The 16,384-nt window shown below is 29.6% G+C and overlaps 1 protein-coding gene across 1 annotated transcript; it reads left to right on the forward strand.

Annotated features, from left to right (window-relative positions):
• Nucleotides 1-3,088: 3,088 nt before the first annotated feature.
• Nucleotides 3,089-4,244, forward strand: LOC137816213 (ethylene-responsive transcription factor ERF024). The gene has a single exon (XM_068619291.1). The coding sequence runs from the start codon at nucleotides 3,378-3,380 to the stop codon at nucleotides 3,942-3,944; it is 567 nt and encodes a 188-aa protein (XP_068475392.1). The 5' UTR covers nucleotides 3,089-3,377; the 3' UTR covers nucleotides 3,945-4,244.
• Nucleotides 4,245-16,384: the final 12,140 nt, after the last annotated feature.

Below are 16,384 nucleotides of genomic sequence, written 5' to 3' on the forward strand. Positions count from 1 at the left end.
TTGAAGATTTTGAGAATATAAAAAGTGGACTAATTATTACATTGAATCAAATAATTTCATTATGCTGAAATTTAAAGAGGTCGAGCTCACTAACCTTACCTATGTTTTACCACTCGCACATTTAACCTTTGTTAATTTTAGTAGACCTCATATAGACAAGTGGTTCGAAACACCAATCAGAGTAAGAAAAATATGTTAATCTTACCTTCGCAGTTACCCAAGACCAAACCTTCAGTTGTGCCATCGTGAAAATATCATGATGGTCTATTCTTCCATTTTTGTAAATATTCTTATTCCTTTGTTTCCACTGTTCGCCTACGACTGCAATCCACACTCATAACCATATTTAGAAGCACATGGGTAGAACTATAAAGGATTTCATACACATATTTTTGGTATAATACTTACAGGTTTGCGGATCTCTCCATAACCATTTGTTGTCGCGACCTGATTTCAAGGTTTGACCTTCCAGCATAGACATGAATTCTTCTACTTAGGCCTTCTCCCACTCAAACCATTCTCTTATCCACTTGACTTCCCAACTACATATGTCTTTATGTCATTTGCCAAAGCAACGCAAGGGACTGTAAATGATGAGGGAACTATTAAAAAACCTTGAAAATCTGACTTTTAGTTGACAATTATCCACCCAAACATCTTCCCACAACTTGACTTTTTCACCGGACCTTACTTCCCATTCCATATTAGAATCAAACCAATTGATACTCTGCCCATCCTTACACGCTTTGTTTAAGTCACACCACCATCTAGATCCATGCCTTAAGGTTCTAGATTCAAATAGATTCCTCCATGAGCCATATTTAGAGACAAGAATATCTTTCCATAAACCGTTCTCAAGAGACCCAAGTCTCCATTTCCATTTTCCAAGTAAAGCTTTGTTGAAAGAATCTAATTGCATGATGTCTAACCCTCCTTCCACTTTAGGTTTGCATATATTATCCCATTTAATCCAAGCATTTTTCCTTCTCTCAGAATCCCAACCCCACAAAAAATTGGGTTGAAGCATTGTAATCTTTTTACATATAGAGGATGGGACTTTGAAGAACCAAAGATAATACAAAGGAATAACATTCAATACAAAATGAATCAAGCAAACACACCCGTCAAAGGATAGATTTGTACCTTTTTAGGTTGATAATCTCTTCTTAATCTTTGTAATCTTCGGATCCCTAAAATAAGCTTTAGAAGCATTTTCCCCAATAAACAAATCAAGATAAACAAACGGAATATTCGTAATGCTGAAATGGAGTACCTCAAATCACATATCCAACAACATTAGTTTTGTTATGTGTTTTATAAAACCGAAAAAATAGAGCATACTATAGAAAAAAAAAGAAAAAAAGTATCGTCTTCAGTTTAGGTAGCTAGTAACACTATATATAAAAGAAGCATACATGTAATTACACAGTTTTGATGGTTTATATAACTCATTCTGGTAACCAACCATTGGAAACATATATAAAGAGGTCAGGGTTTGGCAAACACCAATTTATATTTAAGATAACTGATACGGACTGGTTCAAGTCATCAAATTCTTTAGAATGACATTTATATGTCATTTAACTAATATTGATTATAGTTTGCTTGAGTTGTTTTTAATAGCGAAACTTCAACTTTAATTTCTCCACATATCTGATCTTATTATATGTGTGTGTCTTCTCAATCAATTCATTGGTAGTTGCTACGTCTCAAGTTAACTTCTGTTCGAAACTTCAACTTTCAGCGTTGAAAGAATATAATGAAAGAGTGATAGTTGTCAAAACTAGTCATGTTAAATAGGAAAAATAGACAAGAGCTAAATTAGATGTACTCATGCCACTGTTTTTAGGCAGCTCATTAATTGACCAAGCTACATATATATGCAAAATTTAAGAATATTTATCGATGAAACTATGGATTTAACCGGCATGAACTGTGGATTTAAAACATTTTACAGTATCGATTAAATGATATTTTATTAAGATATTTATTAAATCCAGCAATTTTATCATTTTCTCTAAAAGTTTACTAAATATTATGTGTGGTAAACATGTTACGGGCTTCAACCTGGCTTATAACGAAAGAAAAACAAAATAATTAGTGATAATGAAAGCCTGGTTGGATTTCCAACACTGTGAATCAATAAAGTGGGAGAGTCTTTTATTTCTTATCCTGGCCTCCTTCTAGACTGAATTCTGATAGGAAAGAGATAAATGCAAAGAGATGAGTGTATTAATTTTTTTATTTATCACTTACTTTCCCTTAAATTTTCGATAGCAGCACACTTCTTCTTAGTGATTTCACGAATCTATGAATCACTCTATACTAGTTCTTTTATGTGTCTAAAACTTCAGACGCAACAAAAGCCCTTCAACCCCTAAATTTAAACCTATTTTATGCGCCATCTACACCCTCAAAGCCTCATCAAGAATTGCTTTTATATTTTCACTTGGGGGTAAGTAGACAACCCAAAATAAAGTTATCCATGACCTAACATTGTCTCTTTGGCTAGTGGAAATAGTTAAAACTACCAAACTCTTATCTTATTCTAATTTAGAATTTTAGATCATACAGTACATGCATAGTCAGGTTCAAGCAGTGATACATCTGCAGGCTTTATTTGTAAGACAACAAACGGACTTGGCAGCATATATATAGCATAGCATAGTAAAAAGGTAAAATTTGTTCTCAAACATGTGCTGATGGAGAAAAACTACGTAAAACCTTCCAAATTCTGATACCAATGCAGCAGCAGGAGAAACCCTACCTAATTTGTGGAACAAAATAAACGAAGGGTAACTAAGAAAAGAAAACCAAAAACTCTTCTGATAAAATATAGCCACTGAGAAAATCACGTCAGCAGTGTTATATATGTGTTGTAGAATAATAATAATAATAATAATAAGATGGAAATTTGACGTTCTCTCCAAGATATCAAAATCCCTGTTGAAAAAACCAAGAATGGTGGTTAGTGATGTGCATATATATCGATTGACAGACAAAGTGCAATATCACTGTTGATAATTTTGACGTGGTTTTAAGGGGAGCAGCAAGCAGCTAATACCCTTTTCATTTTTAATTTTGTTTTAATTTTATAAATTTGCTATTATACAGAACACGCTCTCCAACTCCAACCCAGTTATCCAACACCAAGCTGGCTTACACCCCAATCCTTCACACACCGTAGTTCAGCAACAACTGGTTTGCACTTTCATCTCAGAACTCCTTCTCCAGCCATCGCAATTCTAACCCCAATAAATGGCTCCCCTCAACTGCCAACTGCCATCATCCAACTTCTTCCACCTTCACCTCAGATATCCCTTAGTCCACACTAATTTCTCCAAATACTACACACCATTTTCCTTCACATCACCACCATGCGTTCCACCAACGCTACATCAAGCAGCGGAGCCTCTAACGGGAACACAGGGCGCCACCCTGTGTACCGCGGAGTGAGGCGTAGGAGTAGCGGAAAATGGGTTTCTGAAATCCGTGAGCCCAGAAAACCTAACAGGATTTGGTTAGGGACATTTACCACCCCTGAAATGGCTGCTATTGCCTATGACGTCGCAGCGCTTGCTCTTAAGGGGAAGGATGCTGAACTCAACTTCCCTAACTCCGCCTCTTCTCTTCCCGTTCCTGCTTCATCGGCTGCTCGTGACATTCAGATGGCTGCGGCCAGTGCTGCAGCCGCTGTCGGAGCAGCTAATGATGCACTAAGTGAAGGAAGCCGAGGAGGGAATGTTTCGGTTTCAATGGCACAAGAGTTTTCAGAGGGAAACTTAAACCACTTTGTGGATGAGGATTTGATCTTTGATATGCCGAATATTCTGGTTAATATGGCTGAAGGAATGCTACTCAGCCCTCCTCGTTTTGACAATTTTGCTGCTACAGACTATGACTACATGGATGAAAATCCTAACCTCTGGGGGTTCCCTTACTAGTTACTATCCATGAGATGATAAAAAAAACCTTTTATACTAATAATAATAATAATAAGGGAAGGTAAGTAAGATGTAATAATGAATTATGAAGCCTTACATCCACAGTTTGCTTAGACACCAGGAAAGGTAGTGTGTGTGGAAAGTTCATCTTTCTTCGTCTCTTTCCATTTGGTTTTTCTTTTTACCTTGTGTACAGTACCACCTTCTAGTTATAGTGAGGTTTGCTGCTGTTGCACCTCAAATCTATGTATGTAATGTTTATGTAACATGTTAATTAAATAATCTTTTTTTGGTTACTAATATGTTATCTTAATCCTCAGCTGGTATATTTGCAGCTTTTCTTTCGGGTCAATTAAACAAATTTGCTTAACTTGTAGGAGACACATTGTAAGCTGCTTTGATGAACTCTGTATAATTTTTATATAGCTAAATAAGATTCGCATCCTAATCAGAAACTAGTCTGAAGACATACTCAGGTTGAAAGAGGAAAGAAATTGGAGTATTAATTCATTGGGAGGCTTTAGTGTTTCCCTGCCTTAATTCTCTCCGTGGGGTTTTGATTAAAAAAAGAATGAACAGAAAATGAGAAACCATATCAGGTAGCTAGTTTGGTAAAGAAAAGGGAGCAAGTGGTGGGAAGGCTTAATCATTCAGAATTGATTATTACTTCATGGAATTAATGAGTGCTGTTATCCTAATCATGTTTCAGCCTACTATTTTATTGAGATTACAAAATGATGTAGGAAAACTCTAGCTTCTTGGAGGCTGTTTCAAACTCAACCATCTAACATGTGGTCCACCTTAATTACCCTTTTGTTGACGTTTCATTTTCTCAAGAACATTTTTAAGGGAGAAAAAAAATTACTGTGTAAGATATGAAAATTGAAAGAAATGTATCAAAAACAGGAAGAAAGACAGGCTTCAAATAAAGTGAATGATGTAAAAAAATATACATTAAAATCGTGTAAAAAGATAATATATAATTTTATTCCATAGTTTATTCAACGTGAAAACATATACCATTGAGCATATTTTTGTGACATTGACACCTTACCTTCCCTAGATCGGTATTGGTTTTGAAGTCATGCATGCGTGTATATATTAAAATGTTTGACTATATGTTTGTGCATGTTTTTGAAGCGCACCAAATTCAGGTACTATCAAAAGAAACACGCACCAATTCTTGCAAGAATAATGATAAACATACATGTGAGAAATGAGAGGAAATAAAAGAGATAGAATATCATAGATTTGTTATGATAAAAAATAAAAAATACAAAAAGAGTGTATAGTAAATATTTTTTGCGCCAAAGTTCGTAACTATACCCTGTAGGATGCTAGAAACGCAAGCAGATGCAGCAAAATCACAGTCGATTTTGAGAGTTTCAGGTGGGTACGGTGAAGGGATTTATTAATGGTTTCGAATTTGGTTATCTAGAAACTCTTATGTAAATTACTAAGTAATCTTGTGTATCTTAATTTTTACAATTTTTATAATTGAATTTTTAATTTATATTACGAAGAAAATTTCAAAATTATATATATATATATATATATATATATATATATATTTTGTAATCAACAAAAATAATAAATAAATATGGAGATTTTAGAGATGCTCAAACCTTATACATTACAAATATCATACTTATGTTGTTAACATAACCTCCTAAGAAAGTCTAGAGCATTACAAATAACCTAAATATCTTTAGATTTTTGCAAAATTTTATCTCTACTTCTTGACATAAGATGAATAATTAATCATCCATAATAATTAAACTAACAACATATTTAAAGAAAATGGTATATATATATATATATATAAAATTGTCTAGCTATCAATTCACTCTAAACTTATCAATGATTTGATCAGTGGAAAATAAGTATTCGTTAAATTTTAACTATATTTTACCATTAAAACTTTTATTTTTCTGAATTTTATTATTGATCTTTCAGTTTTTTGAATTTTACCGTTAAACTTTCAATTTTAAAAATTTTATTATATAAATTTTAAATGTATATACATCTTACTTTTTCGTCAATTCAAATGAAGTGACATAAGATGGAAAAGTAATAATGAGATGATGTGAATAATAAATTAAAACGCAAAGCGTTTGTGTTTATAAAGTAAAAAAAAATGATGTATGGCAACAAAAGTTTTTGATGAATTCATTCTAACTTTGCTTTCTTTTTTTCTAGGGCTGGATTCTCTCTGGCACCGTTGGTGGTTGTCTAAAAGATAGTTAAGTTTATACAAAGTAAAAATGTACAATAATAGAAATTAAATTTTAAAAAAAAATAATTAGTTTTTATTATTGTTAAATGGTTTCTAAATTGGTATTTAATTAACAACTAAAGTTTTTCTACCAAATTTAAAATCTAAATAATTAGTAGTTAAAATCATCTTGGTAGTTAATTAGCTACCAATTTAGAAACTATTTAACAATAATTAGGGATGGCAAAGCGAGGCGGGCCATGCGGGCTGGCCCGCGACCCGCATGTAAAAAACGCGGGACGGGCTAACCTTTTCAACCCGCTAACCCGCATTAGCCTGCCCCGCATTAGCCCGTGGCCCGCGCGGGCCAGCAGCGGGGTGGGGCGGGCTGGCCCGCTAACCCGCAAGAAAAAAAAATGTCATTGTTTTAATGTGTGCAGGAAAAGATTATAATTATGAAAAAATGAATGAAAGTTCTTCTAAGGCGACATCCAATGTTATTGAAATGGAACAATGTCAATAATGTTTATGTTTAATGTTTTTTAATTAATGTTTATGTTTATGTTTAATGTTTTTTAATTAATGTTTATGTTTATGTTTAATGTTTTGGAATTAGGTATGTTCAATGTTTTGGAAGTAGAAGAATAATGATATTTGATATTTATCTTAATGTTTAATTTTTTTATGTTTGACTATGTTTGAAAAGGAAGAAAAAAAAATGTCATTGTTTTAATGTGTGCAGATGACGGAGAAGATTATAATTATGAAAAAATGAATGAAAGTTCTTCTAAGGCGACATCCAATGTTATTGAAATGGAACAATGTCAATAATGTTTATGTTTAATGTTTTTTAATTAATGTTTATGTTTATGTTTAATGTTTTGGAATTAGGTATGTTTAATGTTTTGGAAGTAGAAGAATAGTGATATTTGATATTTATCTTAATGTTTAATTTTTTGATGTTTGACTATGTTTGAAAAGGAAGGAAAAAAAATTGGATTTGATAGTAATATATAGGTTTAATTTGACAATTTTTTAAGAACAAAATTTAAAAATAAATATTTAATTTTAAAAAAAAATCGTGGGCTGGCCCACAAACCCGTGGGCCAGCTCTTATGCGGGGCGGGTCGGGAATTCTAACCCGCAATAACTTTGCGGGGCGGGTTGCACTTTTGTGGGTCAAGTGCGGGCCGCATTGGCCCGCTTTGCCATCCCTAACAATAATAGAAACTAATTTAGAAATTGCATTTTTTTTAGTCTCTAATTTAGTCACTATAACATCTAATTATTTTTTATTTTTAAAAATTAGTTTCTATTTCACGATTTTCATGTAGTGGTAGTTTTTGGAGGTTTTAAATTTGAAACCGCAAAAGAACTATATTTTAATATGACATAAATCATAAACCTTTGTCATATTAATATCGTCACTAAAGTAATTAGTAGAGTTATGCACTTAACTAAATCACTATAGAATTGTCAAGTTTACTATAATATCATAAATTTTCTAAATGTAAAAAACTTAATGAAAAAATATGTTACAAAGAATTAATGAAGTTCATCCATTCAATAGAAATTGAGAGAAAATGATAAATTTGGAGAAGTATAAGGTAATAAATTATTTCTCGAGAACTTGAGAAGAATATGAATTATTTTGAGCAACAATGATTAGATGTAACAAATTAAGAATTCAACCTATAATATAAGAAGAAAGATGCACATAAAATTTTGTTATTCTCTTTATTCAAATTTTCCTTCCCCAAAATTCAGAAATCTAGTATGAGTTACACCCTATGAACAATTATAAAAAATGGATATGCAATTGTAATCTCAATCAACCCCCTTTATGAACCCCTTGTATCTAGTTGCAATGCTATGATATTATGAGTTCATTTTCAATCAAACATTATAATTAGGAGCTTCAACAAGTTCTATCACTACAAGAAAATCATTGAATAGAAATCAAATTTAGTGACAAAAAATAATTAGTTGTTATAGTAACTAAATTAATACTATTTTAGAAACTAAAATAATTATTGGTTTCTAAATTAATTTTTATTATTGATAAATAATTTTTAAATTAGCATGTGTGTTCTGGTTTTCGCTCGATAATAGTAACATCTCCACCTGACTAAATGACTCATGTGCTATTGTCTTCTTTAATTAAGTTGTTGCATTCGTCCTCCTTGAGAATCATAGTAAAAATACAGCCAATAAACCAAAATTTATAATCTTTTAACCTTGTATTCGTTATCATTTAAAGATTAGCTTTATCTTACAATCTTATATTCATATTAGACTAGCTGCCAAAGAAATTTCCTCACCATGTACAATTTTATTATGAAACATCACCTTAATAGAAGTTATTGTATTTTTTTATTTTATTTTTAAGATTTCCCTTTATCTGTTAATTAAATGTCACATTATAAATAGAATTATTTGACATATGTTAGAACGCATGAATACATATACTGACTTCGTTCCCCACCCACTTATAAATGGAATAAAATTTGTCATATAATGTATTTCTTATTTCACTTAACCTTTTTTTATTCTTTTAATTATGTTTCATTCTATATAATTATATGTTTGCCTGAAAATTTATGTTTGATGATTAATGTGAATCATTGTTTGTATGAACCCAGAGTTATACACTATTTTAAAAATTATATTTAATAATAATGAGTTGAAAATTGTATATTGCTAACTATTTTATGAAAACAAATCTATTTTTCATCTAAAACAGATGGTTATACGTTAAAGTAGAAAAATTTATTTACGAAATAATTTTTGAAAGGAATATTATTATGTATTTAGATGAAATCTTGGATTATTATGTGAAAAATTTAAGATAATAACTAAATAAACTTGTTTTCTCTCTTTTTATTAACGTAATTATGTTAATGCTAATATTAATAAATTTTTTTGAAATAAATTTAAACGAGTAAAAGTAAAAACATGATTTATTATTATTGGCACTAAAACAAAATTATTATCCTCATGTATGGACGACTGAAGGATACTGAATTATGAAAGAATAATTATTTCAGCGAGAACAAGAAGAAAATTGACAATGGTATGAACTATTACGGAGTGAATTTTAAGTCTAACTCAATTCCATAAAATCGGTTCATGGAGTGAGGTTTGCATGCACTTATATACAATCTCCAACACACCTCAACACGTCGAGAGTGAGGACTCGTGCGTGGGATAACATATTATGGGTGGTTCGATAACGGTCTAATAGCGGATGACTCGATAGGTTCAACAAACACTCGTTAAGATAAACTTTAAATGACTCTTATACCATATTACGAAGTGGACTTTAAACTTAACTCAATCCCATAAAACCGGCTCGAGGTTTACACTCACTTATATACAATCTCCAACATTAACTTAGAAGTGGTAATATTAATCTTTTAAACTAGATGTAGAAATTAGAAGTTTTATCTCTTTGTTTTCATTTTTTTTATGATTACGCCTTTTGTACATTTAGCTGTTTATTTCTTTATTACAGTTCTTATAGAGTAGCTTAATCAGCATAAAAATATCACTATCATCAGTTTTTTTTAAAGCCAGCTGCTAAAAAAGATCAAATACAAGAGTTAGCAGATACTGCATACTTCCTATGCTGCATAATTGGTAATAAACCAACCAATTTGCACCGATTGTCATCCAAATACAGCCCTAAACAAAAATTCTATAGAAAACTACCAATTATATGAATAACTTGCCAATTACAACAGCAGATTGGAAGAAACTGCACGAAGGTGTTTTGCTGCATAATTTGCAGCAGCAGTCCTTCATAAGAATATGCTGCATAATTCCAAAGTACTGCATTACATAATTCACTCCATATTTCACCCTGTTGATGTTCTAATCCAACTAAGACAGATCACTTGAATTCATCTTCATACAGGATAAATCTGAAGAGAGATAGTCCTGCTGCAGCAATGATTCTGCAAACTCCCCTGCCCTTAAGCCACTCCCCTGTTCTTAATAACAGTGCCAAACCGGAGACTTTCCTCTACCAAAGACTCCTGACAGCCCACCCTTTTGAACAACAAAATGTCTTCCATCAAACTTGTTAAATATCTTCAACAGCAGTAAAATGCATAGATATACTAAACAAGTTCTGGCCCTTTTCAGAAATTGTTGCTGTGAAAATAAAAAACACAACTAATAGAACTCATTCATGGTTGATGATTTGAGTCTTGAAAGCTATGCCATTTAAACAGTTATAGAACTTTTGATAATCAGAACATTCATTCACTTCCAAATAGTTTATTTAGTTACCAAATTAATAGAGAGGATGAGACATTGAATCCAATCAGAGGAAGAGAAGTTGGCATTTTTACCTTACGTTTCTTTCATGTTCAAGACTAACTGTGTTAGGATTAAGATTTCCTCTCCATAATCCATTGCTTGATTAAATACTAACCTGTTTCTATGTTTTCATATGCACCAATGAATGAAAGAGACTCATATACTCTTCCATATATTATTACCCTCTTTAAACCCATCACTATCATCAGTTGTTAGACATAACATTTTGGATGTTTAACTTTTTAGAGGTTACGTAAGACTTATAATTTTTCTTTTTATGTAATAGAATTCAAAGATACTTCATATACATGGGTTGCTAGAAAACTCTTCAGAAGATAGGATGGTGTGATGATTAGGTAATAAGCAATGGTTAAAGCACAACGTAAAGGTTAATTATCACCATTATTCACTGTTGTTATGATTATGTGTGTCATCTTTTCCAGTTCATGTCCCCTCCAGCTCAATTTTTTATTTTTTATATTTCGAAAATCACACAAAGTTGCCCCCTACAAGTGCTTAAATTATTTTGTAATCATTTAAGTTTGAATAATTAAAGATTTAATTAACTTAATTTTTTTTATTTGTAAATAAACTAATTAATAAAAAATTAAGCTTATTTTTTTAAAAATATTTAATTTAATTAATGTAAATTTAATAAACTTAGTATTGATGTATGACTTAATTGTGACTTATTCATGTGCTTTTATAAAATATAATTATGTTTCCTATTTATTTTTCATGTTGTTATCCAATTTTAATTTTCAAGGGTTTGTATTTTAGATAAGAATATAATTGTTTTTCTTAAAGATCTACCGTTTCCATGATCAAAGACGTTTATTTTATACTCTTAAATTAGTTTGTAAATATGTTTTTATCCTTTTAGATTTTTGTAAATTTTAATTCTAGTCTCTTTATTTTTTTATTTCTATAAATTTTAAAATAATTCACTTTTAGTCCAAAAAAATGCTATCAAATGGCGCTTATAAAACATTTTTGAAACGTGTGAAAAAATATAGAATACTTTCAAATTGCATGCTGATAAAAAAAACTTTCAAATTAAATGGATGAAATTTTAAATACATTAAAATTAAACTTTGAAGATTACTATAAGAGTAATTATAGTTTTAAACAATTTTTACTTATTAATTTAATAATGTAAATCCTTAAGCCATCACTCTCAATAAAGATTTACATGTATAATCACAACTTGCAACTGTGTTTATAGAAGTACTCAACTAAAGATAAAAAAAAATGATTTTAATTCAGTGTTGCTTAAACTTTTTATAGAGACATTTACAACTGTTTTATCGAAAACCAGTAATTAGTGATAAAATATTTAGTAGAAAGAAGTTTGTCAAAATCCAATCCAGAATTACAAATTGCACTGTAGTTGTCACTGTGCGACGGCACACCTTGTCTTCTCTCCCTTCAAAGAGTTAAGGCCAGTGGGCCCACATGCTTCATTATATATAATGTTTGAGTGTTTCTTCCTTACATCTCCGTACATAACGTGAAAATATTATTTTAATCTTGTCAAGTAACTTCTGGATTATATAATTCGGACATATATTTAAAAAAAGACTTCTGAATTATGTAATCCGAAAGCTAAAAAAAACTTCTAGGTTACATAATCTGTAAACTAATCATACATTTTAAAAAAAACTTTTGGATTATGTAATTCATTACAAATTTAAAAAAAGACTTCTAAATTATATAATCCAAAATATTAGAGAGGATTATTTTTGGAAATATGAAAATTTATGGAAGAGAATACATGTAGGTGCAGGAAGAAACAGCCATAATGTTTAGCTAATCCCTCTCTTCATTCATAGCAGATTAACAATTAATACTCCACCCCTTTTCTTGGATAATGAAATAAATCCTTATCACAAAATTACAATCCCATTTACTTCACCCATAAAGTTAAAGTTATGTCATTTGACAACAAAATCATGAACTGAATCAATTATATCACTCAGAATATATAAGTCACTTTTCTTATGGTTTGATCTCATAATTTATCATAAACATTTATACATATAATCATGATTAGTTTGAGAATATTAGTAGGATATAGGCTTATATTAGATCTTTAGTATTAGCACAGTCCTGTCTTGTTTATAGCCAATTACTCTATTTTCGATATACAAATTAGATTTCCAAGAAATTCTGCATCAGATTACAGGTTCATGAAGGGGAGAAAAAAAAATCAAAAAATCATTTGTTTGGATTGCTTTGCTCGGTCGCAATTTCTTGTACAGTTACTGTTCGGATCTTGAATCGGCCAAGTTTCCGAGACAGTGATTGTAGGACACCAGATCGACCACGAGTTCTGGTTGAATAAGCCCTTTTAGTCAGAAACACGCGTTTCTTTGTGGTTGCATATGGTGTGCAGTGAGAAGAATGATAATGGCTACCCTTTCTCAGTCCTGGCAAGTTGGGAGTAATGGAGTTGAAGTTGTACCAATTGGTTGAAGTTGATTCTGCAGGTGCACCAGTGTGTGCGACGTGTGATTCAGAAGCTATGCCTTCCCTTTGCAATGTTTGCATGTTCTCAGTTTGAAAATTTGAAACTAGTGTTGTACCAAAACCTGGTATAATGAGTAGTGATGGATGAAAGAAATGAAAATTATGCAGATGAAATTGGTGGTAGTGGTTAAGTTAACAGAAATATTAAGTGTTGGAGAGTACAATGTGTTGGTTTGTGGGATGCCAATATATATAATGAAGGATGAATATGGTAGCAATGGAAGCAAAGATAAAGAATGAATCAAACACTGAAAAGATAGAAGTTGGACTTTGTCTTAGTTTAGGTTAGAACTCGGTTAGGACTTAGAACATTCGCACTTTTGTTGTGCGAAAATCTGCAGCATTTTGTTCAACAGGTGGGAGGACTGGTTCAGCAACTCTAGCTGACCTTTCTTTTGTGGAAAAATGATCAACTATCCAACCATAACTTCTTCAAGTAATGATTTCAAAAGTAATATTATTAAACAAGTATGCATCTATCAAATTTATTAAAAACATATTTATTCTGGTAAATATTCCAAAGGCTAATCGCATTCATTAAAACAGTGTTTTAGATATTAATCATGAGAAAATTATTCTTTAAAAAATAATATTTAAAAGTATAAATATTGTTCACTACAGTCACATGTTACATAAAATATTTATAATGAAATTCGACTGTTAATCTTAAATTTTAAAGAAAATTTTAGATTAATTATGTTTTAAAAATTTATTGAGTTAAAATTATATGTGTTATTTTATATATGAAAGTAAATTAAAATAGTATGTTTTAAACTAAAATATATATTATAGATAATTTTTTTATTGGTATGATAGACTTTCATCTAGTCTGTTATTAGAATTCTTTATAAAGTATAGTCTACATATTAATATATGCGTTTTAGTCTAATTTCTCTATATTTTTTGTATTTTTTTTAGTAATACTTTTGTCATGTGATAGAAAATGATTGTTGTTACTTGTCGACAAAAAAAACTAAAATATATATTAAAAATATATTTCTTTTTAGTAAGTTTGAGATACTGACAAATTTTAATAAAGAATTAAAAAATACACAGAAAAGACTTAATGTCTGTTTGGATAGGGGGTGCACTGTTGCCGCAGACGGAAGTGAGGGTGCCCCTGTTTGGATCCACGGATGAGAGGAGGTGACAGGACGCAAAAGGGTGTGAGAGGGCCTGAGGGCTTCTTCTCAAAGTTGCAAAGAAGTAAGGAGAGAAGAGAGGAAAGGATTCTTAAATATATAAAATGATCTATATATCCTCATTCTTTCACAATATTTTCACATTCCAATTTTTTTAAACTATACTGCACATGTCATAAAACATAAAAAATATTAAATTTATTTTATTCCAAATATATTTAAATAATGATAATAAATATTAATTAAAATCATTTCATTTTATTCTAAATAAACTTTAAATATCCAAGAAATATTTAATATATTCATAGTAAAAATAAATATATTAAATATATTTTTAATAAAATGAAAATAACTATATACCTAAAATTATATTTATATATTTATAATAATAAAAATTATTATATTTTAAATTATATATTATAATAATCTAAATTTGGATTTATTAATGTGAATACAAAATTTATTTAAATATTTAACTCCTAACAAGGATTAAAATGTTATTAGTGGGGATGTTTTTTCTTTTTCTAATTAACATTATTATGTTCTTTATTTTTACATGATTTCAAAATTACAAACAAATTAACATGTCTTTATCTCTTTTCAGATCAAATGTAATGACTTTATATTATATATTTTGACAACTAGTTAATTTTCTAAATATCTATTTTTAAAAATATATATATTTATTGATAATAATGAAAATCATTATTAAAAATAATTATATTTATATAACATAACATAATTTAAAGAATCATAAATAATATTAAAATTATGTAAATAAATTAACTTAAGTAAAAAAATAATTAAATTAATAAAATGTTAAATAATAAAATTATACTTAAATTTTAAATTATAATTCATTATTTCTTTCAATTTTATATTTTTTGTTTTATTTATAAATTAAACTTTAAATTATTTTAATTAACTAAAATATGCAAAAAAATTAATTATTATTTATTCTTCTTTTATATAGAAGGATAAATTTGTAATCTTACAACTTTTACTATTCAAAATAATTTATAATATTCTTACAACCATCACATCACTCACTAATTTCAATAAACTTTCTTCACACATCCACTCTAACATACCCCAATCCAAACAACCTCAACTTTCTTCACACTTCTGCTCACTCACACCCTCAACTTTCCACTCCCCCACACCCTCTAATCCAAACAAAGCCTTAAACAATAAAGAATATTCAAATATGTTATTTTTAAATGAAAAGTAATTATTATCTCTATATGAAAAACTATAAAAGGAAAATAGATCATTTATTTAAAAATTAAAAGAATATTATTATCTTCACAATAATAATAAATACAATATCTTATAAAAAATATAATTACTCAATTTATACAATAGTTTTTAATATTAATATATTATATATGTAAAAGAAATAAATTGTAAAAAATCAGATGCAAGGCCCCCAACCCCGATGAGTTTCGTTTCTCCATAGTGCTTCCAATGATGAGTATATGGTTACACCTAAAACATATATTTACATTTTTACAATTTTCAAATTGAATAATGGTATATAGTCAAATAAGTGACGATTTTTTTGGGACAGGTTCTGAACTAGTTTTTAGGGATTACCATTCTTTAAGAACATCCAAAAAAAAATTACAAAATGAAAAATAGTTTTTTTTTTTTTTTGTTATGATGTTTTATCATACTTTATTTAGTTTTTCTGAATTTGTTTTAGTTTTTAATTTATCCAAAAATGAAAAAATCAACTTTAGTTATCACATATGTTTTAATTTTCACATGTAATACTTTAAATTTGTGTGTATTTACGAGTAAAGGAAACGATATATATAAGAAAATATATATTTTTTTTAAATTGTACAGTAGTAACATGTTTTTTCTCAAGTTCAAAATGTTGGGATCAGATTTAGAACACTATATGCAATTCTTATATTACAGGAAGAATTTGTGTGATTAAGTTATTATGGTAAATTGAAGTAGTGAGAATTAGTGGTTAATATTTGTTTCGCCATTAACATCAATGATAATTTTTCACATTATTACCTTTGGCTTTATATTGGCCACTAAATAATTGGCGTCACATCTTTTTCTATCTAACTTTCATTGCTTCCGATAAGTGTCCTGGATGAATTTTTAATGATGGCAGTACGTAGCCAATAGATGATGTTTTCAAAATTCACATAATTGTAATTGTGTCGGTCGATAATAGTAAAATCTCCACTTCAGTTCTAAATAAAGATTTG

The sequence above is a fragment of the Phaseolus vulgaris genome, chromosome 1, assembly GCF_000499845.2.
Source record: "Phaseolus vulgaris cultivar G19833 chromosome 1, P. vulgaris v2.0, whole genome shotgun sequence".
NCBI lineage: Eukaryota > Viridiplantae > Streptophyta > Magnoliopsida > Fabales > Fabaceae > Phaseolus > Phaseolus vulgaris.